General features: G+C 43.4%; 1 protein-coding gene across 3 annotated transcripts in view; it reads right to left on the minus strand.

Moving 5' to 3' along the window:
- TBL1X (transducin beta like 1 X-linked) overlaps nt 1–25,701 on the minus strand; it is a 212,395-nt gene that overhangs the window by 49,520 nt on the left and 137,174 nt on the right. For 2 of the 3 annotated variants that reach the window (XM_045538435.1, XM_045538434.1), the window contains 2 exons: nt 12,868–12,956; nt 2,325–2,432 (listed from right to left, as the gene is read on the minus strand). In XM_045538435.1, the coding sequence (XP_045394391.1) occupies nt 2,325–2,382 (58 nt within the window). In that variant the 5' untranslated portion in view covers nt 2,383–2,432; nt 12,868–12,956. The remainder of the gene's footprint in view (nt 1–2,324; nt 2,433–12,867; nt 12,957–25,701) is intronic. The other variant, XM_045538436.1, reaches the window with a different exon arrangement.

Genomic DNA, 25,701 nt, shown 5'->3' on the forward strand with positions numbered 1-25,701 from the left:
AGATGTTGCACAAAATGGACATTTGTGACCGTCTATACATTGTTGTGTCCCAGCGCTCCCTCCCTGCTGCCTAGTTACGAAGCTTTGTAAACAAACACGGGAACTCGGGAAGCCGACCTTTCTGGGGAGGGGTGGAGAGCTCCGTGTTTATTCCGAGAGGCCAGCAAAGCTTGCGCTCCAGGGCCCCGGGGACCAGCCACCAGCACAGCTCTGTCTGCAGGTTACAGAGAACTTGGTCTTCCACACCCAGTGCCACTTCCAGTTTGTGTTTTGCTCACACATTCTGACTATCTCTGACTGCTCTTGTGCCCTTGGGCAGAGGCGTTTGTAAGTGGAAAGAATCTCGAATTCCACGCTAAGTGTCAGCAGGGGAGCAGGGTGTGGTGTGAGGGATTTCGGCCGGCAAGGCAAGCATCTCTGGGAAGCCCTGCTCTGCGGGAGAATACCTGCGCTCCCGGTGGGCGGTTCCCATAAGGGCCCAGGGTTGGGGCATCAGAGCGGCGGGTGTTACTTCCCTGATTTCCAGGGCCGAGACAGTACATATTTTGTTCTCTATGCCAGTTCCTTATCCTGTGTCCTGGCAACAGCTAATCCGAATGATCTAACATACATGCAGAAAGAATGTGCGTTTCCATGAGCAATGCTGGCTGGGAGCCCAAGTGGCAGCTCCAGGCCCGGATGGGGAGGGTGCTTATTCATAAGGTGCTACGCACCCAACAGACTTGAGCACTTTTGCCTGGGCAGGGAAACTGAGGCTCAGGTGGGGTAAACGACTTATTCAAGGATCAGAACTTGAACCACTCTGTCTGGCTCTGCTGCCTCCACCTCCCCTTCCATGCCAGCTCTGAGAGGGCCGAGGCCCGGGGGCTCCTAAACTCGTTTTCCCTCAAACCTAGTACGTGTGTCTCTGGGAGGTGGGGCCAAGGAATTGGGGCTGCCATTCCAGAATATATACAGTGTGTGTCGAGGGCACAAAGCTTACATATGCCCCAAACCAATTGTTACTGTTTGAATCGTGTCCCAAATTCGTATGTTCAAGTGCTAACCAGCAGTACACTTCAGAATGTGACTCTATTTGGAAACAGGGTCACTGCAGACGTAATTGATTAAGATGAAGTTACACTGGAGTATGGTGAGCCCCTAATCCAATACGAGTGCATCTTTACAACAGGGAAATACGGACACGTTTGGACACAGAGAGTGGGGAGCCACAGAATGCCAAAGATTGCCAGGAAACCACCAAAAGCTAGAAGAGACACACGTAACAGATTCACCCTAAGGAGGAACCAACCAGCTGACACCTTGATCTTGGACTTCTGTCCTCAGGAACTACAAAACAATGTATTTCTTCTTAAGCCATTGTAGCTGTGGTGCTGTGTTACAGCAGCCCTATAAAACTAATACGCCTATACTTTATATCACTTGGGAAAACATCGTGTGGACCAAATGCACGTGGATGATAAACAGCCAGTCCAGGGGGGGGTTGCCACGGCGTGGGGTGGGGAGAGGGTCTGCACATGCCACCAGGGAGGCAGACACGGGGGGGGGTCCCCCTTGAAACAGTTTGCTCCTTAAGTTGAATGAGTAGGTGGGTACCAGGATGTTTTTCCCATTAATGCCATTTTTGTAGGTCTTAAGCTAAATATCTTTAAGTTTTAAAAGTTAAAAACCATTTTCACTTTAGAGCTCCAGTGACTCGCCAGAGGAATCTCACTGGTCTGTCACAGAGCCAGGCCTGACCCTGGCCTCGGGCTCTGGGCTTCCGTCCACGCTGTCCTTGCGTGGCGGCTGCTGAGCACAGGTCCACGTTGTCAACACAGAACACGTGTGTTTGGCCTTTTAATTACTTACCATAAAGGAATGTCTTGGGCATGATCAAAAATATCGGAAGAAACTAGAATGGTTCTTAAGTCTGAGAACATTGCCTAGGGCCCATTTGCTGGATAGGCAATTTGGAAGCTCCATAAACCTCTACTGCGAAATCTATGAGGCTCAAGTGCATACCCCAGCCCATAAATGCCCTCGCCGCGGCAGAGGACAAGAGCACCAAACTGTGCACGCCCATGCCCACCACACTGGCTCTCCATGTTAATTTCAGTCTGATTTCATGGGAACAGAAGTGTCAAGGGGAGAAAGAACACAATCTCTCATTCCGCCCCGGACATGGGACGGCCCCAGCGCCCTCTCTACTCCCCTCTGACGCTCTTACTGAGAAAGCCCGTAGTGCTTTCTACTCCATGGCCTGACTTTCCATCAGTGGCTGATCATTCTGCTCTCAGTGTGTCGGAGATGAATTTCTTAAGATAGAAAACCAAGCCCCTTACCTGACTCCTGGAGATACCGATACACCAGAAAGTTCACCTCGTCACTGGTTATGCTCATCTTAGCCTCACCTCGCGGCGATGAGGTCTTTACGAAGCGGGAGCCACCCTCTGTTAGAAAAAAGTAGAAAGAGAGTGTTTGGAACGTTGCCTTTATTTATTTTTTTTGCTGCACCCTTTTTGAAACGATTGAAGAAAATAATACCTATGCTGACACATGACGTAATTAATATCTGATTTGTGTTCTGTTTTTATAACTCTGCAACTATATAAACATTTCTTAATTATACACACACACACACACACCCAGGCGAAGTATTTTCCAAAAAAAGAAGAGTTGGCTTATTTTATAAGATTGGGGTAGAGCGGGGTATAAACCACAGCAGTGAAGCCAAATCCAGGGCAACGGAGCATGGAAACGACGACGGGCTCTGTACTGCGCCAAGCCCGTGCACGACCCACAGCGCACTTGAGACAGGCGTGGACAGAGCCCTGGTGCCCGCTCGGGCAGGAGCGGCCGGATTAGACGGGAAGCCCTCTGCAGAGAGATAGGGCAGAATGAGTCATGTTCACTTGTCCACACCCCTGGGAAGAGTAGTAACCACAAGGTCCTGGAGAAACGGTTGCTCGCAACACCTTTCACTCACAGAAGTTTAAACGGTTGGAAGTTTAAGTGATGAGCTGTGTGGTCAGCCCCCCTACGGGTGCACGTGGCCTGAGCAGGAGCACCCATGGGTAGCTGAGTCCCTGGATGCCATCAGTCTGGCTGAGACCTCCGGCGCCAGGAGGCAGGTGGAGACCCGAGGCGGTGGGCCGGGGCCTGTGAACATCGCAGGGGCCTCGTGTCCAGGGCAGCCAGGAAGTGTGGTTTTCCTCAAAACCATCCTAGTTAGACACGAGAACAAACCAGCCCGGAGAGTACCATCAAGCAATGGAACCCTTGCACACGGATAAACCACAATTTACACGTCAGTAAGAGCTGTTCCCTCCAAACAGCGGTGGCCTACAAAGGCCACCACGACTTATTTCAATTATGTCACCAACACTAGATACATGTAGGCGGTTTGGGAGCTGTCTCGGTGTCCATGTCACACGTCTTCAGGTATCTTTATGGGCAGCAAAACTTTTACTGTTGAATGAGGATTAAGTTTGTGTTTGTTTAGCAAAAGACAAAAGGGCAAAGTGTGCATTCAAGTTGGAACTTACATTTAACAAGAGCACTCCAACTAAAGGTTGCTGTCAGGGACACACCTGAGCCGAACAAGTCCTGCCCTGGTATAATCCCCTCCCCTTGAGTACGGGCGCGACCTGTGACTCGCTTGTGCCCCACATAGTATGTCGGAGGAGATGGGGTGCACTTTCCTAGCTTAGGTTACATCATACGGCAAGGCTGACCAGATGTATGTCGCATCCTACAAGACTCTGTCTTCGCAGACTGGAAGGAGAGACCTTCTGCTGGCCGTGAAACACAAACCGCCATCACGTGATCTGTCTGGGGACCGGCAGGCAGCCTGCGGGAAGCCGAGGGCCTCAGTCCTACAACCACAGGAACCGAATCCTGCCAACAATCTGAACTTGGAAGGAAACCCCCAAGCTTCAAATGAGAAGGCAGCCCGGCTAGCACCCCAACTGCTAACCCACAGAAACAGCGGGGCCTAACTGTGTTGTTCCAGGCAGCTAGATTTGCAAGGGTTTGCGATGCAGCAGCAGGTACTACAGCTGCCTGAGAAGGTCACTGCACTTCTCACTCTGCACTCTTAACAGGGTTTTATTTTACAGTGGTCAGAAATTTGCCCCTCAAAAACGCTTATCTTCTTTGCTTAATTTGGTGACATTTCTGTACTTTTGCACAGACAGCAAAGAAAATTTGACAGTCAAAATACAAATCTGCCCTGAGATTTGTGCTTGAACGCTGGGCAGTTCACTCGTAAGACAGCATTAAGAAGAAAATGTTACAGACTAAATAAGAACCCATGAAATCGGAGCATAACCTAATGAAAAAAATTAGTTAAGGAAAACAACAACAAGTATATCTAACAAAATGTTGTAGCTCTAAGCACACTTTGGTGATGATGCGTGCTGTAGTAATGGTGACAACTTGGCTCCGATGACAAATTTTAGAGTTTTAGTTTCTCTCTATATCCTGCACAGCTGGAAACCTCTGGTTTTACATCATCAACTTCTGATGACCAAATAATGGAAGGGCAGTTGCTACACAAGGTTACTAGGAAGGCCAAAAAGAATGGACTTGAAAAATAGCTTGCAGCTACAAATCCCAAAACAAATGCATCATGTGGTCATTACCAACAGGCTATATACACATTTTTGAAAGATGCTAAATAAGGACTTCTGAAATTAATTCTGAAGCATCTATTACACTAATACAGAAATAATTGTGCTTATCTTTCCTTGGGTCACCTGATCTGTACATTTCCTTCCAGCCCTAACATCCCATGATTCATTATGTAGATAAAAACCAAATCTTCAGCATCTTAACCTCTAGCTAAAGAATTTTGCCCAAAAACTCACTGAACTAGAGAATGGACTTAAGTTTGCCAATTACCTTTTTTTTTTTTTAAGTGAGTGAATTGGCCAATATTCCTGTGCGAGAAATACTGTTCTAGACACACCTCACTCAAACATGAGGCTGGGAAATACAAATTACCTATCCTCTTTTTTCTAAGACCAGAACTAAATTTCACAGAAAGATGTGAAATTAGGGACACCCTCCCCCAGGGCTTGGTTGGCTTATTTTATGCAAATATATGTATCACAGTGGTACCCAAAGTTCAGTGTAACTCTCAATCAGAGACAGGCCTTCCCACTGCACACAAAGTTCCAGGTTGAGTGACAGCACTGAATGCACATCCTGTCTGGGGGCCATTTCCTGAGGCTACCTAAGGCTACTCTATAAGCACCTTCCTTCATGGAAGAGGAGGGAAGTTTTAGAGGAAAGAGAAACTAAATTCTTTATTTTTTATTTCAGAACATTATGGTGATACAAATGCTTTGGTCACATAAATTGCCTTTGTACCACCCAAGTCAGAGCTACAAGCGTGTCCATCCCCCAGACAGTGCACACCACACGCATTACTTGTGAATTTGCCCATCCCCTCCTCCCCCTTCCCACCTGCCCAACACCCTATGAATGTTACTTCTATACGTGCACTTAAGTGTTGCTCAATTAGTTCCAATTTGATGGTGAGTACATGTGGTGCTTGTTTTTCCATTCTTGGGATACTTCACTTAGTAGAATGGGCTCCAGCTCCATCCAGGATAATACAAGAGGTGCTAGATCACCATTGCTTTTTCTGGCTGAGTAGAACTCCATGGTGTACATATACCACATTTTATTAATCCACTCATGGATTGATGGGCACTTGGGTTGTTTCCACATCTTTGCAACTGTCAATTGTGCTGCTATGAAGAGAAACTAAATTCTTGACTGATGGAGATAAGACTCATGATTTTGGAGGAAAGAAGTTAGACAAAGAGGAAAGCAGCCCGGTAGCTGTGTGCATACGTGTGTGTGTGTGTGTGTGTGTGTGTGTGTTGCGGGGTGGGAGGGCTGCTTTATAAACATGATTTTTGACTTTGAATGATGTGCCACATGAACCCCTTGAAAACCACCTGTGCAGTGAGGTTCAAAGCAAAGCACCGTCGACATCTGTGAAGTCTGCCTTTGTCCTCTCCACCAAGAACGACGTCTGCGGACAAATCGCAGGGAGCTTGGAATGCCCACGCTAATTACGGCAGAGCCAGATGGCCTGGTTTCTAACTGGGCTCCATCCCTCTGCAGATGTGGGGGTGGAGGGTGAACGCTGCGGCTCAGTTTCCTCTTCTCGCAATTGAGGATAAAACCCCATATCCAGGGGAGGTTGTGAGGATTCAGTGTTTTTACACACATCCTCGGAGCAGGGCCCATCGCACAGTAAACATGCACGACGTACAGCTAGGAATCCTACTCAGCCAACTCCCAGACTCCCCTGGAGCGACCTGAGAGGGCATCAGGAGTGGGTCAGGGAAACAGTGCACCCTCGCCCCATGATGGCTCAGGGCCCCTTTCCTCGTAAGAGCTCATCGGTGATTGTCAACCAGGCCAGGTGGCACTTCCAAAGCCCACAAAAGAAAGAACTGTCACCAGAGGCCCGTGTTGGGGCGTTCTTTCTTCTAGTAGGTATCGTTGGAGACACAACTCGCGTCTCGACACCTCTCCCGTATCCGGAACGGCACCCGCTCCCAGCCTTCGAGTTCTGAGCACTCCTGCGGATGTTTTCCAACTTCCCCAGCTCTAAAATAAAGGAGAGTTTTTGTGGCATTCACTGATCCTCCTTGGCCCTGAACAGAAGGGGGGAGGAGAGGGGGAGCTCTTAATTAGAGCAATTGTGTTTATTTTCTTGCCTGACCCAGTTTTGATTAAAGACACCTTCAATTAGGTTGATGTGAGGTCTTTGGAGTTGTGATTGCGCAAAAAGGAAACGGCCGCCTTCCACTGTGAGTTAAAGCCACAACTTCTCTCACTCTGCTGCTTAAAGAAGAAAAAGGAGAAAAAACTAGCACAGGCTGATGACATTTCTGGAGTTTCTTTGCTAAAGGTAAGTAATTCAACATAAGTAATAATTTGGGGTTAGAGTCGTCAAGGAACCAGAGGGAAAATTATTTATAGTATTTCTTCTTTTTAAGTCTTAATGTCAAGGTGGTAAAAGCTTCTATTAATTTGCAGTTCCCTTCACAAAACAGTTCAAAATTCAGTCCCAAGAGAAATGCTGTTTAAGAGTTTCAGTTTATTTTGTACGTACTCAGAGCATTTAATATGCCATTGTTCTCTGGGAAGGCAGAGGATTGTCCCCAAACAACAAAATCTGAATTGCTATTTCATTATTTTAAAAAGTAGCATCACAGGAGGCCCCGCTGGAGAGCTGGCGCTGGCAGCAAAGGACAGAAGGGGCAAGCTCGTTTCCTGCCAAGGGAGGACCACCTTGCTCTGAAATGGCGAGCTGAGCACGCGCTGATGGAAGGGAGCGCTCACATTTTACAAGGGCGATATATGGAGCTACTCTGACATCATTTGAGGGCAAGGTTTCTCTTTCAACCATTTGCTCCATTCTGAAAAGATCTTTTAAGGTTTTCTAAAGCAGCCCTTTGTTTCCAACGGGACCTGAGAAAGTGAGTCTCAGTCCTGCTAACACCCTGTTGGCGTCTACACCGAAGAGCCCGTTGCTGGAAGTGCTGGTCTGTGCGAGGCCCAGGCCTCCGCCTCGTCTCCACGCAGGCTGGACGCCGGACCCAGAGCCAGGGCGGCCGGAAAAGCTGCTCAAAATGACCTCATCATCCACAGGGCACTTCTGTCTCTGCATGTCTCCATGGAAACGACCGAGTTCCCTGCCCACGTGGAGGCAGTGTGGCCTTCGCTCCCCGCTTGCTTCCAGCACGATGTTTTTCTCTATCCAGACGTAACCCGAGTTCATTTTCATTTCACAACCAGTAGCCAGTCGAAGATGAAATTTTTAATGTGTATATTCTAAACACCTACATATAAATCCTAATGCACCTTTTCTAAAATCTGCTTATCCGGGGGATGACACAGGCTTGTTATACCATGTGGCACGTTTTCCTCCTGCGTAACTGTGAAAAAGCCACCATGCAGCTCTGGAAACATCTCACTGCCCAACGACAGCGTGATTAAGTAAACTGTGTGAAACACGTGGGCAGTACCAGGCCACCGTTATTAATAAAATGATTTTAGAAAGCAATATACTGTATGTATTGCAAGCTAGCTAGGTATGAGGCATATGTGCTGAAGGCTTGATGTGACTGACCTCACACATGATCATTCTGAGAGAAAATATGACCATTACTGCTATAATTACCCTTTTAGAGGTTAAGAAATGAAGCCTCAGAGAAGATAACCAACTTAAATCCCAGAGGAGCCAGGATTTAAAGTTAAGTTGCCTGACGTTAAACACTGTGCTCTGACGGTGTGAGTTAAAGTTTTTGAAGCTACGTAATGGAAAGATGTTTCTGGAAGCACCCCAAATTGCATGGGGGCAACCACAAAACTGAACAGAAGGCCAACCTGGTTAATAGTGTGACCCCACTTGTGGGAAAATATATAGATAGGAAAAGCTCAGGGAGAAATACACGAAAACATTTTATGTTTTCTTTCAGATACTTATCTTCATTCAGCAATAAGCATATATATATTATTTTATAATAAGAAAACATTCCTCCAAAAGAAAAGAATTCTCATTAATTTTACCGTTATATTTACCTGGAGTTAAATGGTCCACAATGGTGAATATAATCAAAGAACTATTTTTTTTTTTTACCAGAATTTAAATGCTTGGCAGCACCTCCATTTAAATATGACAACAAACACGTTGAATAAGACACAGTCATTAAAAGAGCATTTCATGACTGAGAAAAACATCTATGACATATACTGTATGGAAAAAGCAGGTTTCCATAAAGCACTGTGGAATGTGCACAATGCAAAGCTTTGTTTTGTACACATGTACACACATGTACAAATGGAAGATGCCCTCCAAAATGCACTTGCACCTGTCTCCAGGTGTGGGATTATGCTGGATTTATATCTGTGTCTCTCTGTGTGCTTTTCTACAGTTTGCATATTTCCTCCAGTGAACATGAACTGACTTCATGTTTATTAAAATATGATTAAAACCTGGCAATGTCTTCTGAAATGATCAGTATGAGAATGACCAAGTAGGAGATGAGGCTCCAGGGTTGGGCGAGTGGAGGAGAGGCTGTGTTAGAAATAGAATGCCGCTCTCTACGGAATAAAACCACCCCACAGTGAGACACTCAGAAGGATCCTGTCTGTCCCTCACCCCGCTTCTGGACTAATTAAAGCCTGGCTGGGGCTTCCATCCAAACCCCACGTGCACGTCAACCGCAGATGCTATAGGGACAGGGAAGGCATCCGGGAGGCAGGCTCCAAAGGAAGCCCCCTTGAAAATGCTCAACCTAGCAACAGCAAACCACTCCTAGGAAAGTCCACATCACATGAGCCAAGCAATGCACACAAGCAGACCTGCATGATTTCCTGTAATACTCTCCCCTCTCCACAGTTAAATGCCAGTTCACGTACCCAGATTTCAACGCAGACTGCGTAGAGAGACACTGACAGCTTCTGCTTCCGCACAAGAGGAGTCTGTCCTGTTTTACTAACAACTTTGGTTTTTTAAGCTAACACTTCTGATGTCTAGATCAATTATGACCTATTTTCTAGCCAGAAATTAACCTGCAGATTGTAGTTATCTTGCAGGCAGAGAGAGTGAACACAGATTTTACATAATATGCACTGGGCTTTCAACCCAATTTCAGGAATACACAGTCTGGCTATGAAACTTCTACAACACTGTGATTTTCCACCTAAATACGAAGCATCTGATTTTGTCCAGGATGCATCCCTTTCCTGCGGTAGGTGGCGTCATAAGTGGGGCCACCTATTCATTCGACGTGACCTGCACAGTTGTGAAAAATAAATCCTGTGGCTTTCTCTGCAGACATAAAGGCAGGCGGTGCCTCAACCCCTAAGATGGCCTGGATCGCCTATAAATCTTGGTGTTATATCTGCTTTTGATGCTTCCATTTAAATGAATCACAAAGAACTCTTTTAAAAAGGAAAAAAACTGAAAGCACCATGAACTCAAATATTAGATGGGAGTCCCAGCATCCTCATGTTTATGTCGGCAAACACAGGAGCTTAAGTTTTGTAATTAAGTGCTCAGTAGCTTAAAATTCCACAGCCGCACGGCTGCTGACACTGACAGCACGGAAGGACAGCCTGGCAGCGGCAGCAGCGAGCAGGGCTCCCCAGTCTCCTCCTGGGATGGGGGGCTGTCCTGTGCCCCGCAGGGTGTGTGGCAGTATCCCTGCCCCAGCTGTGACAAGCAGGAATGTCTCCAGCATTCCCGAGTAGCCTCTGGAAGGGGGGATTCCCCTGGGGTGAGAACCCGAGTTTGGGTAGTTAGATAACTTCCTCGTGTAAAAGCGCGACTCCTCCAATATCTGCAGTGCTTTTGCTAAAGTGACCACAGTTTGGGTTCTGTCTTAACCATGTCATGGCCCCGTGTGGGCCTCTTGGAGCCTCACCTCCAACTCAAAAGGCCACAGTTAGGAGAGGTGGAAAGAAAACAGTTGTGATCCTCTAGGTTAGGGCCATAAACACCTGATATCAGTCTGTAAATAAAGTCTTACTGGCACTCAGCCATATTCGCTCGCTCAGGTATGGTCCACGCTGCTTTCGCCCTACCACGGCAGAGCTAAGCAGCAGCTGCAGCAGGGGCCGCCTGGCCCACAAAGTCTGAGCTCCGCACCACCTGGCCCGGCCCGGAACACGCCTGCTGACCCGTGCTCTCCGTCTTTCCGGCTCTGCTGCAGATTTTCCCACTCCTGCATCAGGGAACAACTGCCTCACCCTTTCTTGGCTTGAAATCTTCCTTCCCGAGAACCTGAATGGTGCAATCCCTAAATGTGAACGCTCCTTATAAACATACCAACCCCCTTAAGACCAAGATACAAGAAAATAGGACCACTGAGGTCTGCTATAGATGGCTTTGAAAGGAGGGCATGCACTGAAACCCTACAAATCTAAGGGAAATATTTACAAGCCTTCACTTTCTGATGCACAGTACCCAAGACGGACAGGAAGAGCTTGCACTTTACAGACCACTCCCACCGCTATTGCCGAACTCAGCAGCAGAGTGGCCCAAGGTGTGTAATCCCAAGTGACCATCTGCACGCATACATTGGACCATGAGTTCCCAAAGGCTACAAAAACACTCAAAGTCACTAACAAGGCCAAACACAAACACTTCACGCACAATAGGAATTTGATCAGTGCATGCCCAATTTAATTAAATCAAAACTTATATTCCCTAAGTGCTCAATTAATACCCAGTGAAAACACGAGTGAGAAACAGATCCCCTCTCTCATCTTCCCTCTGACATTTAAGACTACAGTTCAATGGCATTGCAAAAAATATTGACTAATCAGGCAGACACTCAGAAAAGTCTGACAATTCCTCAAAACGTTAAATGTAGAGTTACCGCGTGACCCAGCAATTCCACTCCTAAGTATACGCCACAGAGAAATGAAACATACGTCCACATAAAAACCTGTATGTGATTGTTTATAACATTGGTATTCATAACAGCCAATAGGTAAATACAACCCAAATGTCCACCAACTGACGAATGGACAGACAAATGTGTCTACCTACGGTATAGTCACACGATGGAATATTCTTCCGCCATAAAAAGGCACGATACGCTACAACACAGGTGAACTTTGAAAATCTTCTACTGAGTGAAAGAGGCCAGTCACACCGTTCAACTTAATATTGTAAACTTTTGTTTTTATTAGTAAGCTACAATTTCCAAATATTTAAGTCAATACTGAAATACACATATTTAACTTCTTAAAACAACTTATGTATGTCTGGTTTTAAACAAAAGTACCTCAAACAACAAGGTTCTTATTTTAGTTAAATTTAAATCTATTATTTTAGTTGCAGTTGGTTCTCTTCAAACAGTAAAGAAAAATCTTCCCTAAATTTCCATCTTTATATTTTAAAATTACCAAAGTTCTACAGGGTTTTGTTTTGGTTTTTACTAAAAAAAAAATTTAAGAAAGAACCAGAAAATCCAATAACAAGTAAATAAAATAAAACTCTAATATCCCACGTACCAAAAGGTAACAAGGTAACTTTTACAAAACTTTTGGACAGTAGGGTATCCGTTTCAGTTTTAGACGTGGGCTTCAACCCTTGACATTTGTGCCCAAACAATGGTTTGCTATTCTGGAAACCTTAGTGTCTCACCAGATTTATACATAGTAATCTACATGATTTTCTAATAAGTTTCAAGGTTAACTAGCAAATCAATTTGCAGAAACTAATAAGCATAGAATTAAGACACAGGAGTCAAATAAAATCTCTACTCATGTGCCCAGTTATAATTAACTTTTCTGCATAATTATAATTCATAACGTTGACAAGAGAGGTTGATTTTCGAAGGTGTCATCCTTGCCCAGTAAGACCCAACCCAGAACAGTTTGTTATAGCTCATTCAGGATCCAAAATTCTTATAAGGCAGTGAAAGGCATAGAATTAAGACACAAGAGCCAAATAAAATCTCTACTCATGTGCCCAATTATAATTAACTTTTCTGCATAATTATAATTCATAACGTTGACAAGAGAGGTTGATTTTCAAAGGTGTCCTCCTTGCCCAGTAAGACCCAACCCAGAACAGTTTGTTGTAGCTCATTCAGGATCCAAAATTCTTAGAAGGCAGTGAAAGGCTAATTCCTCATTTAGAATTAACAATACAGCTCATAATGATTTAATGATGCTCTATCTACTGCCTTCAATTTCAGCAAGGAGGAAGACCTGCAACTTCCTCCTGAAAAAAAAAAATCATTTAAAGCAGGAGGTTCAGTTTTGGCAAAATGCGGTTCTGCTTCTCAACTGGATTTCAGGTAAAAAGACAAGGCTCCAACGGCACATGCGGCCGCTCACCTTTACAGTGACTTCATGTGTAGACCTTGGGACCAGTGGGCTTCCCAGCATCCAATCATAGAAACGGCGACCAGTCTGCGGCAACCAGCCTAGGGAGAAACGGGAAGATTTGAAAAAATAAAAAAAAGACTTGTGTTCACCTCTCACCCCTCCCATTCCTTTAGGTTTCTCTTTCCTCCTAACGCAAACTTAACATATTTTATTGATTCATCCTTTCTGTCTTAGTCCTCAGCAGAGACTATAAGATACTGTTTGCAAAGTAAAAAAAAAAAAGGAGAAATTAAAACGGCCAGTCAGGCATTATTTTGCATGCAGAAATTCTGAAAGAGTCTCAGAAGAGACAAAAATCAATATTAGCTCAGACATTGCTACTGTTATTGTTTAATGATAAATTAACGTTCCCTTGAAATATCTTTGTTTTCGGGACAGAGCCTCGTGCAACTGATAAGTTAACATGTAAACACCATCAGGAGAAAGCAACACTCTTTAGTGAAACTTCACACACTGCTTGGGCTGAGTTTCCAACAACCCTGGCCAGCACACTTGCGTGCATATACCCACCCTCATGTACTATGCTCATAAAAACAAAGAAACAAGTTAGAATATTTTTCTCTTTGGCTCTGCCAAAATAAAGAAAAACAAAGGCACCAACTAATAACGTCTCAACTTTTCAATTACTGTTCTCAGACATTTAGATTTCACAGGGGTTCCATTTGCACAAACCTAGCTGGGTTTGTATCTCATAAAATGATAATGCTTTGTAACAAAAATTGTCTTTATTTTTCAGGCACTATAAACACTAATCAGCCAACCAGCACTTAATGATATTTACCTTCTTCCTTATAAAAAATTTCTTTGGTTGTGAATGAATCCAGCCTCCTAGAGGGTTTAGATTATCCACTTTCATCTACAAACTCGAGAACTAAGGAAATCAAATGTCTGCCACTTTCTCTATCTTCGTATTCAATAGTTTTAAGTGATAATAAAAATGTGCCAGGTTTAATATAATTCAAATCCATAAGCAAAGCAGTGAGTGAACGCTTCTTATGAGTGAATTTATATAGAACCTCATGAGTGTTTTAAGGAAATTCAATAAATTATTCCCACTGAGTCATGTTTATAGTTATGCTATTTAAAAGAAAGAGATTAAGTGAATTCTACAGGTACATAAGTCTCATTACAGTACTTTAAAACAAATAAGGATATGGAAGATAAAAGTAATAACCAAAGCAATTTTTAAAAAAATTCACCACTGAAGAAAGAGAATTAAAATTCATCTATAACTCTTTGAATAGAAGTTAAAAGGCACCAGGATGAAGTGGGCGCAAAGGGAATGTTGATTTTGCTTATAAAATAAAAGTACATTTGATTATGAGAAAACTTCTGCAGTGGAGATGAAACCGGACAGTACCCTCTAGAGTAAGCCGAAGCAAATTACTATTTTGAGGACTGGGTTGTAAATTACCAGGGGGAAAAAAAGCCTTACGATGAAATTGCTAAATACCAAAAAGTATCAAAATATGAGCAGATGTCACCACAATAAGCCCCAAATTGCCTGTAAATCAAAACACTAAAATCCATAATAATTCAATAAGTAATTAATGTACAAACAGCTCTTATTACAAGCTGTTCAGAAAAAAGCTTTAGAGTCAAATTCCTATTCTTTGGTCCAAAACAGATGGTAACTCACAAATTAGAGTCTTGAAATTGAAGATTATCTTTTATATATGTTGTTAAACTCAGTAACTATAATTAACTTATCATCTGTGTGTGATCAACACAAAAAAAATGGAAATTATGACTTGGGTTAATAACATTCTTGTGGTTACGCAACATGTCAAAACTAATTAGTTTATTGCCAGAAACAATAAATTAAAACGAGAAATCAGACCTTCCAATACCTTGTCATGACTGACTTTCCATTAATAAATACACAAATAAACCCATTATTAGTAAACAGTGCTGGCAAGAGAGTTTATATATTGCAAAATGTGTGAAATACAAATGATTTTAACAAATGCAATACATTATTTTTAAAAGTAAATGCCAAAATTGGATAAATATAAAAGGCGTCCTACTTTTCTGTTAGTCCTCAGCTCCTGGCATGGCACAGCATGGCACAGTGTACAGGTATGCTGACAGTCCTCCCATGCAGGAGGTGTAGTCCCTGAAAGTGTTCTGTAAGCTGACACAACGGGGGAGCATGTACGTGCTCGCCATAGAAAGTGGGCTAGAATAGCATTAGTGGTGCTACCTGTATTTCTTGAAAGAATTAAACTTGAACACTGTAATCAAATAAAATATAAAATAATTTAGACACTGCTAATTCACCAGCCTTCTTTCCCCAACCGACTTATCTATCTTTCAGTCACACAAGCACACCTTGCAGAGAGACTCCAGAGTTCCACTACTGAGTTCTTGCCAATGGTATGTAAGGAGACATAAAACTTCTGGGTTTTGCCTTAACACCGGTCCTGTGAGTTGCTGAGAGCCAGTTCTGACCCTTAGGAATGGCAGAGTAGCAGGACTGCAGGAAGCTGCGTCCCCCAATGCCCTTGGAGATTTATTACATGCCCTTCTCGGGCTACTGCCCACCTTTGGGCTGCTGTATGAGAGAGAACACATTTTCTCCTTCGAACCACTGCAGTTTACTGTCTGGCCTATTCCCTAAGTAGAATACAGAGTCCCTGGGGGATGCACTCTGTTTTCCTTGTATCCTGTGCTTCCTTCTGTCATACCACCCATAACAGGCATCACAACCTTCCTCAAGTTGGTTTCTGCAGTCTAGGCTTGACATATACTGCACACCTAATAAACGCACCTTAATGAATGAATGTGAGAATGAATGAATGATGTACCAGATATATAATTAATCAGGACATTACAGTAGCTGATTATATACTTTTTAATATAGCAGATTTCAGAATCCCTCTACCACATTCATTTCTTTATGGTGTCTGCCTTAATTTTATTGCAAAATAGGGGGAAAAATGCAGCATTTTCACATGGACATTGGAATTCAGAAAGAGTTCTTTGGAGGTATTTTTACTGACATCGTTGAAGATGACCTTGGGGGAAGCACAAAAATATCAAGGGATCGCTTTAAAGAAATGGACACAGCAAGGCCTGCTATTGTTTTCCTGTTGTTTTTTTTTAATTCTACATTTCCAAGTACAAGCACCAGTTACCATCATATCGGTATCTGTGCTTGTAAGCGGGCAGTCCTTGTACTTCCGTGAGCTGGCACCATTGACTGTGGTGGGAAACAGACCTCAGCATACGTGAGCCAGTCACCTACCATTAATCGTCTGCCTTTTCATTCCTTCACACAATGATTGATTCATGAAGCTGAAAAGTTACAAAGGCCTAGCCAAGTATCGTCCAAACTCAACAGCACGTCAGCTAAATTCCATCCTAAACGCAAATCAGCTGGTTTTGTTCCCTTTCAATTACAAATCCTATACATTGCTTTCCAACTGTGCTTTGCGAACACCTGCAGATCCGTAAAACCACGGTTAAGGAATTTCTCACTTGAATACAGCAAATGATGGTGCAAAGCAATGAGGGACTCTTCTCACTCCCGTTCTCCCCTCCCCAGGCTGGCAAACACCCATCTGCTTTCTGTCTCTCGGATTTGCCTATTGAGGACATTTCACATAAATGGAATCATACAATAGGTGGCCTTCTGTGCCTGGTTCTTTTCACCGAGCATATTTTCAGGGTTCACTCGTGCTATAGCCCGTTATCAGTGCTTCGCCCCCTCTTTTATGGCTGAATACTCTTCCATTGTGTGGCCAGACCACATTCTGTTTGTCCATTTGGCACTGACGGGCGGAGTCTGGTTCGAGTCCCTGTCTTCCGTTCCTTGGGGGATGTGCCTGACAGAGGGACTGCCCCACGCAGCTCTGCTTTTACTCTCCTTCACCTGAGTCTCCTCCTCCCCAGGAATCAACGATGCACAGAACAGGCAAAGGGAGGCCGAGCTGGAGCGCACCGGAACCAGGTAGAGGAGCAGACGGTCTAGCTCCAGCAGGGACAGACCCACAAGAAGGAACGCAGGAACACGTCAGCACGAGAGCTACAGCGGGCAACGACCGCAAGCCAGAGCCCTGCCTGGTGACAAGCCCGCGCTGTGTGCAGGGCTGTGCACACTCACTTCCTGGCTGCTGCTGCAGACTGAGCACTCCTCTATGCACGAGTTTTCTGCTTGGAGTAAACAAAGCCGCATGCAATGCTGATTACATATGTAATCCCAAGTACAGGCATGGGATTATCGTGATGTTTCCATATTTTAATATGGTGCTTCTCAAGCAGAAGTGACTGTTCCTCCCTACTCCCCAGGCAATGTCTGGAGATATTTTTGAATGTCCCAACTGGAGGTGTAGGTGCTACTGGCTTCTCTTGATAACATGGCATTCAATTTGTATGAAAAATCCCTTCGGTTGCCTGTGGAAAGGCCAACATGGAGCTGACCCGAGGCCTCCCGCCAACAGCACCAAAACCAGCTATGTGAGGGAGCACTGTGGACGCGGATCCTCCAGCCCCCGTCACACCTTCAGATGACTGCAGCCCCGGCTGGTGTCTTGCCTGCAACTTCAAGACAGACCCCAAGCCAGGATCAGCCAGCTAAGTCACATCAGCATTCCTGACTTTGAGAATCTAGCACCCTGTGGACGGCAGGTGGGAGACACACCTGGGAAAGGGGCCTTCCAGCAGGTGCCTCATAAAACAGGAATGATGATTTGCAGGGTTGCTGCCAGGAAAACCTAGAAAGAACCAAATGAACTTGGAAGCCAATCAACTGGAGGCTTAAAATAAGTAGAGGAGTGTTTGCCAAAGTACTTTCTTCAGAGTGATGTTTCTCAGGTTGTTTAGTAGTAGGTGTTTAGTGTGAGTCACCCGGAAACAGCTCCACGATCCAAAAGGCTCTGCCACATTGGGTTAAAGTTAAAAACTAATAATAGCCAACACATATATTGCACCTATTGTATGCCTGGCTCTCTTGTAAGTGCTTTGAACTTTTTTAGTTCTTCTAGTAAATGACTTTAAATATTTAAAGTGCTTAGAACACTAAGTCCTTATATAACATGTATTACGCCCAACGGAAGTGACGGTCACCATTTCTACAGCACCCTACAAGGTAGGGCTGTTATTATCCCACTTTCATAGACGAGGAAATGGAAGCGCTGAGATGCAGGTGGCTGCCCAAGTCCCTGGCTAGGAAGTCTGCACTTGTACAACCGGCAGGTGCTGCCACCTTTTTATTTACTGGAGGATTTGCTTCAAGCTCTGACGCGCTATTGTGTACTGTGCGGTGCAAGGACAGAGATAAAGAATTCAGGATTTCCTATGAGTCCCACCTGCCACAATGTCACCATGTGTGTTCACTGACGTATCCCAGGCACCTACAGCAACAGTGTGGGACCAGCTGCTCACGTGTGTGCACAATAAATAGATGACTGGACCCTCAGGATTTCCTCCCTGCTCTGGGCAGTCGGTGGCACGTATTCTGCGCACCGTCGCCTCCATCCAGCCTTACCGCTCAGGGACTGCTCCGCATCCACACGGATAAGGCTGCTCTGTGCTTCATGCGCTATGGTTTGCCCAACTGCCCCAGATCTCTCTGTGAAAGACTTTTCAACATGTTGATATTTTAAAGACCATTTTTTGATTGACTTGGCATATACCAGCCACTAAACATTCCAATAAGTTAAGATTTTACTGTTGGAAGACTATATATGTTCTCCAAGAGAAACATAAAATCAATGTGCATTTTGCCTTAAGACTTTGGAAGCTTGAAGTCTAAGGATGACAGTACTTGACTAAAATGAATGTGAGTGCGCCAGGTTGGTAATGACTCATAAAGATGCATGTTACTTTCACTATAATAATAGTGCCAAGAAGGGGGGCAGTCCTGCATGAGCCTCCGTCCACTGGGAATTAAAATCAGCCTACCATCCTCATTTCTCCTCTCACTCACCAAACTGTGACAATAGGTACGGTGAGGTGAAAAGTCATAACATGCTAATTATTTCATTTCTTAAAAAAAATTCACTTTTGGAACACTCTTTAGATAATTTTTGCCACTATAGCAAACATAGGCCCTTCTGTTCATATATATTCCTGAGTGGCAACACAAGAGACGCCTTCCTTTGAAAGTTATATTTATGACACAGAAAAAATGTTTTGTATTATTTTCTCAGCAACTAATGACTCTAATGTTGTACACAAATTCCAAAGACAGCAGAGTCGCTCCCAACTATAATCCCAGCTACTTGGGAGGTTGCAGTGGGAGGGCTGTTTGAGGCCAGCCTGGGCAACCAACATAGCCAGATCCCCCATCTCTAAAAACCATAAAAATAAAAATTAGCTGGGTGCAAATAAGCATATATGTTATAAGGAAACTAGAAACCTATAAATTAAAACCAAGGAACATCTTAAAAGATTTTTCTTTTAAAAACAGTCTGCATGGTTAAACAATAAAAATTGCCCTTCCGTGTCTATAGAAAAACATAGGAGTTTGAATATTTTGGAATTGACATTTCAGTAACGTCAGCTGTAGAATGTAATCTTGGGGTTGCCATTGGTGTAGAATGTAATCTTGGGGTTGCCATTGGTTTTCCTTTAGTATGTCACTGGATCATCACTGTACAAAATGTGTGAGTCCACAAAGCTGACAGTTACCCAGGCAATTATTTCTCATACCTCTTCCACAAACTAATAACGCTTAGGTACTGTACATAATGCCAGGCAAACGCCCATGAGCTTGCTGGGTGACCCGATTCTATAAGGGCCAAGGGAGCCATGTGGAGCTACACTGATTTCATCATCGTTTCCCACACTGTGTGTAGTGTTCATTCATAAAACATTAGTTCTATAGAACATAACACATATTACTTAAAACAAGGATTTCAAGATTAAATAAAGTTGGGAAATTCAGTTAAGGAAGGTAAAAATGATTCAAAATCTAAACAAACCCCAAGCAGGAAAAACACCACAGGAAATCCCGACAAGATACAATTTCTTGAAAATCAGTGATAAGAGAAATTTTAAAAGCAGCCAGCGAAAACACACAAATCCTATCTAGAGGAAAAAAGAAAATAAACACCACAAACTTCTTATCAAAAACTATGCAGCCAGAAGACAATGGCAAGAAATCTTTAAAGAGCTGAAGGATGTATCAATCTAAAATTGCACACTCGTAGACCTGCCCTACAGGTCACATTAAAGGAAGTCCTTTAAGCAGAAGAATGACCTAAGATGAAAATGTGAATTCCTACAAAAAAAATGAGTGGCAGAAATAGTAACTGTAGGGGTGAATATAAAAATATTTTCTTTTCCTCTGAAAAAATCTTTTACAGACAATTGACTGCCTAATGCAAAATTAATAACTATGTATTGTGGTGTTTATAACATGTATGAAAGTAAAAAGTCTCGCAAATGCAGCACAGAAAACGGGAAATGCTAGGAGAACGGAAGCCACTGTGGTAAGACTCTTACACGGGACGTGGTAAAATGCCTTTCAAATGCAGACGGCGGTAAGTTAAAGATGAATTCCCTAAACACTAGGGCAACCCTCTAAAAAATAAAGCACTCAGTTGCAGCTAATAAGCTAATCACAGTTATTAAAAGCCTCAATTTATGCAAAAGTATGCAGAAACAGAAAAGAAAAACAGAATAAATGGTCAAATATTAATAGGAAACAACTACCTAGTGGTAAATGGGATAGCTACTCTGATTAAAAGGCTGAGACTAAAATTTAAGAAGATTTAAAAAGCCAGACTCAGCTCTATGCTATTATAACAAACCCACGTTGATTATATGTCTATTCTGTTATTGAACATATATATATATTACTGATATATCTCATATATGTCATATATATTGGTTATAAATCTTTGATATGCATTGTCTTTGAATATATGCATAGTTGACGTCCTATAATGATGCCACTGCATTTTAGCCAAGGCAAGAGAGCGAAACCCTGTCTCAAAATAAAGAGTCTGTTTCTTAAGGACCCTCTTAAAACACAGACCTCGACAGCATGCTTGGTCCAATATCCCACACACAACTGCCACGTTCTATCAAATACCTCCATCATGAATGCTGCTACTGTGTTGGTTTTTTAACCAAAGAAAATGATGGTGTTTTACATCTTTCATGAGCAAGTACTTGAGCCAGGCATTTTAATAAATACACAGTGGTATCATATTACATGCATCTGACATGCAGAGAAACACACAAGAACTCACCAAAACACCGAATAAAGACGAAATGTTCACGGTGCTTGAATCCTAATTTGTCTCATTTGGCTACGCTGTTTACTGTCCTTCTCCCCTTTCTGAAACTGAGCTTAACAAGTGGGAGGAGTATCCAGATATGGCAGCAGAAGGGAGGAAAGCTCTGGAACCACAGAGCAGGGGTAAGCACATGTTTTCTCTAAAGGGGCAAAGAGCAAGTGCCTGGGACTTCGCAGTCACACTACTCAACTCTGCCTGGCAGTCACTGACAATCTAAACAGACGGGGCTGGGTGTGTTCCAGGGAAACTTTATCTACAAAAACAGGCTGTGGGCATGGATGGCCTCCGGGCAGTAGTTTGCTGAGCCCTGCCTTGGAGCAACATCGCATTAGATTGATTAAGCTGTGCACTCGTAATGCACTACTGATAGATAACCTACTAATACCATCAGGCTGACTTTGGACAACTAACTTGCAAAGAAGAAGTGTTTTATCCCACAAGTAATGCAGGTCTGTGCGTGGTTGCTGACAACAGCCACATTGAACAGGGCCACAGGCACGTAGGGTGGACCTTAGCAAGTTTTGTGGTCCCTGGGGCTCATGGGGCTGCCATCGAGAGTCCCTGGGACAGTTGTGCAAACCTGACTTAAGATGATGTCTTCAGAACATGAGTGCAAAATGCCTCATAAAAACTTCCAACTCTTCCGAATCCTAAATGTGTGCCATTGGACAGACCAACCCCATCGTTCTGGAAATGACACCTTTAATTGTTTTTTAAGATGCTATTAAAACCATAGGAGTAATACATGTTTGTCGGGGAAATTTTAAGCGGTTTTTAGTCAGAGGTGATGTTGCCCCGCAGGGGATAATGGGGAACATCTGGGGACATTTTTGGTGGCCATGATTCAAGGAGGACGCTACTGGCATCTAGTGGGTAGGACCTAGGGATGCTGCTAAACCTCCTGCAGTGCACTGGTGCCCCCCCCCCCCCCGGGAACTCTCCAGCCCCAATGCCCACAGTGCCACGGCGGAGAAATCCTGATGTCAAGGGAGTCTTCTCTCTCTTCCCAAGCCCTCTCAGTCCTGCGGCACGAGGCAGCCTGGTCCAAGCTTCTTCTGTAACCCTCCCGAAGTTTTCTACTCGTGTGTTCTTAGTTCTAACACAAACGTATCATGCTAACTATAGTTTTGTAATTTTGTCATGAGAAACAGATCGATTGTTTTCATCACTAAAATTCTTGAACAGCAAAGCTGGTTGTGTCCTCTTCTATTAGTAACTCTTCCCACTGGCAAAGAAAGGTCCATTTTATAAAGTTCCCTTATGTCCGTTATATAAAATTAACTAGCACAGCAGCCCCATCTGTTGTTCCCACTTTGTAGATAAAAAGACTGAGTTCTGAAGAGTTTAAGTGAGTGATGTCTCACAGCTGGTAGGTGGTAGGATCTGAAACCCAAGTTCTGGCTTCACCGAGAACGCTCTCATTATTTCAGACCAAAGCAGTTCACAACTTACACTGACTTCGATTGAAGGTAGGTAGTAACTCACTTTTGCAAAATGAAAGAATAACTAGACATCTGGCAAGTGATACATAATTTATGGGGCAAGTCTTCCAAACACTTTGAATAATCAATTTGCAGATACTGAACACACCCATCACGAATCATTCTAACTGCTTCATTTGGATAATCTGAAACACTTTTAGTTGGTCTGAAATGTATTTAGTCATCTGCACTGTACCCACAAACAACTGCATTCAATTAACTTGGGTTTTCTGTGACACTTTTTCCTGACTCAGATAATTTTTTCCTATCAGTTAGTCCGCACTGTCTACAGCATCGTAGCTGCAGCAGGAGTGGCCCCCGCAGGGCTCTGCGTTTCACCCACGCGTGCATCTCTCCCACTCCGTAAAGTTCACACTCGCAGAGTCTTAGATCAACACTGAGTATCTTATCTACAGATGAGGCCCAAGTTGGGAAGACCAAGTGGGTCACTCTCCTCACCAAGAAAGCAGCGGACTGCAAGGTCGGCTGAGTGAAAGAATTTCATTTTTGAGCCATGGAATTCAGTTAACTCTTTGGGAATAAAACTGCAATTCCCAGATACCCTAATTCCTGTTAAAACCCTCACTGTACGGATCGATCCTGCTTTCAAAATGTAAATGCTGCCCTAGTTCCATCACAGCTGCTGGACATCTGCAAAACCACAAGCAATAACTGTTACTCATATAAATGACTGTAAAATCACAGTTAAATCTTTTTAAAAAGTGTGGAATCTTACGTCGGGCCTAATTTCATGGGACAATAGCTACTGAATAGGAATATTTTTCAATTCGTAAAATAAATGTTGCTACCCTTATAAGGATTCTGATTCCTCAGTGCCCTTCCCTACCATCTTATGCTGCTAACCAGCACAGATTCAATGTGTGGGTGACATTTGGTCCCCCACTACAAAGCAGGGCCCAGAAGGACATGCAGTTTGGCTCTGGGACATGATGGCTAAATAGGTTTCCTTCTATGCCTCAATAGCAAGGACACCAGTTTATGCTCATGTGTGACACCATGAAATCACTGCGAAAACAAATACTTCAGATATTTCACATGAAGCAAGACCAAGAAATCTGTCATTTAATTAAAAACCATTTTTCCACAATGAAGCACTTGGATGTAAATCCTGTGAGGCAGGCAGGTGTTGCTGATCTCTATAGACTAACCACACAGGACACAGAAAGATAACATACCTTACAGAAGTAACAACAGCCTGTGTGGGGCCACGAACTCAAAATTTAAAAAAATTTCCTAGAGCCAAATATCTCTGCCTGCTGTTCTCAGAATTTCCAGACTACTAAAAGCTTCTTTGACTTCAGAATCTGGGCATGGGATGCTGCAGTCATGTAAAGTACAGGGAATCTCATCTTACCAGGTCAGGAATACGAATGCCAAAGTGTGTTGTTGTACACGGGACACACGCAGCATTCGTGCCATGCTTCACATTACGTGAATTCAGTCTCCCCTGAAGCTCGGACCCCACAGCATCCCCACCCTCTGACACCTCAAAGATGAGGGGACTTCTCGAGGACATCACCAGGCAGGTCAGAACCTAGCAGTGATCCCAGGTCGCCTGATCCTAAACCCCATCAGCTTCCAATTACACCACATGACCTATCTTAAAATGGTACTTTTAGGAGACTCTTAAAAATAAAAGATAAAAACAATAATCAAACACACATACAAACCAAAAAAATGCAACTCGTTGTTCTCCTAGTTTGCATTTTCCTCAAAGACCAAACTGTTGCCTGTGCTTTGCTTATGTGTCTCAGTCACGCTCTCCCCAGTCTAAGTCACCTTTCTCTCCTCTGTACTCCAGTGTGGCCTTGTTTTCCTGAAACTACACTCAATGGATAGAAACGATAGTGTCTCTCTAACAACACAAGCCAGCACATTCTCTTGAGAAGCAGCATGATCCTAGAGTGAGGCTGTGCATCCTCCAGTAAATAACTTAACCTCTCTGAGCCACGAAACAAACATAATGTCTTATGGTTACATTGCATGAATTCACATATTCCAATAGAGGGAAAGCAATACACATAGGCTCATAATGAACAGTAGTTATTACAATCACACAGGGGGAATAGCTGCACGGTCACTGTATTCCTTAATTCCACTTAATTCTCCTGGACATAAAAAGAGAACATAAAAACAAGATGAACTTCATGTGCAATTTTGCCACAATTAAACAAATAAAAATTTAAAAACCAAGATGAACCTACAAACATTTTTGCCCATCACTCCCAAAAGGATAAATTTGAGCAGTTTCTGTAAAAGAGACTTAAAACAGTCATGCAAGGACAAGTGTGAGTGAAATTGTCATTTCAAATGGAACATAGTCATATTTATCTGTGGCTTTCTTATATGGAAGTGTATTACTTGGTTCTCAAACTGAATTTTTTAAATGAGCAAGTGTGTTTGAGAAAGGAAAAAAGATACGGGTCCAGTGAGGAAAAAAAAAAAATCAGATTCGATTGAGCTCCAGCAGATGCTAAAATTCTCAAAATTTTTTGTTTTGGTAAAGAGAATATTAAAATATTTTAGCGGCTTCCACATTTAATTAGCATCGGCTTTGCCACATTTAATTATATGGACACCTTATTTAACAACATCGTCACGCTATTTCCCAAATGATTTTACCTGCCCTTTCCCTATTTCACGGCTCCCACTTCAGCAGTTTAGCAGGCAACAGGCTGCTGCTTCATGCAAATGTCATTTCAAACACAATTTCAAACAGAGAAAACACGGTGCCCCATTTCCTATAAAAACTAAACATAGGGAAGTAGAATTTAGGCATGCTTCCTCGTATAAGCTCAGCCTGATTTCTGCTGGGCCCGTTCAAATTTCTCTCGGGTCCTAAGATCACCCTCATGAATTAAATAAAACAATAGGCTAAAAGTGAATTATACAGCTACCTGCAGGAGAGTTGGGTGTGTATATTAAGAAGCTCTGGCGGTGAAACATCTGACAACAAAAACATTCTGAACAAATGTTACCCTAAAACGATAGTTTGACGATGTCGTTGAACAGAGCAAACAGATGCTATGTGA

This window comes from Lemur catta, chromosome X, assembly GCF_020740605.2.
Source record: "Lemur catta isolate mLemCat1 chromosome X, mLemCat1.pri, whole genome shotgun sequence".
NCBI lineage: Eukaryota > Metazoa > Chordata > Mammalia > Primates > Lemuridae > Lemur > Lemur catta.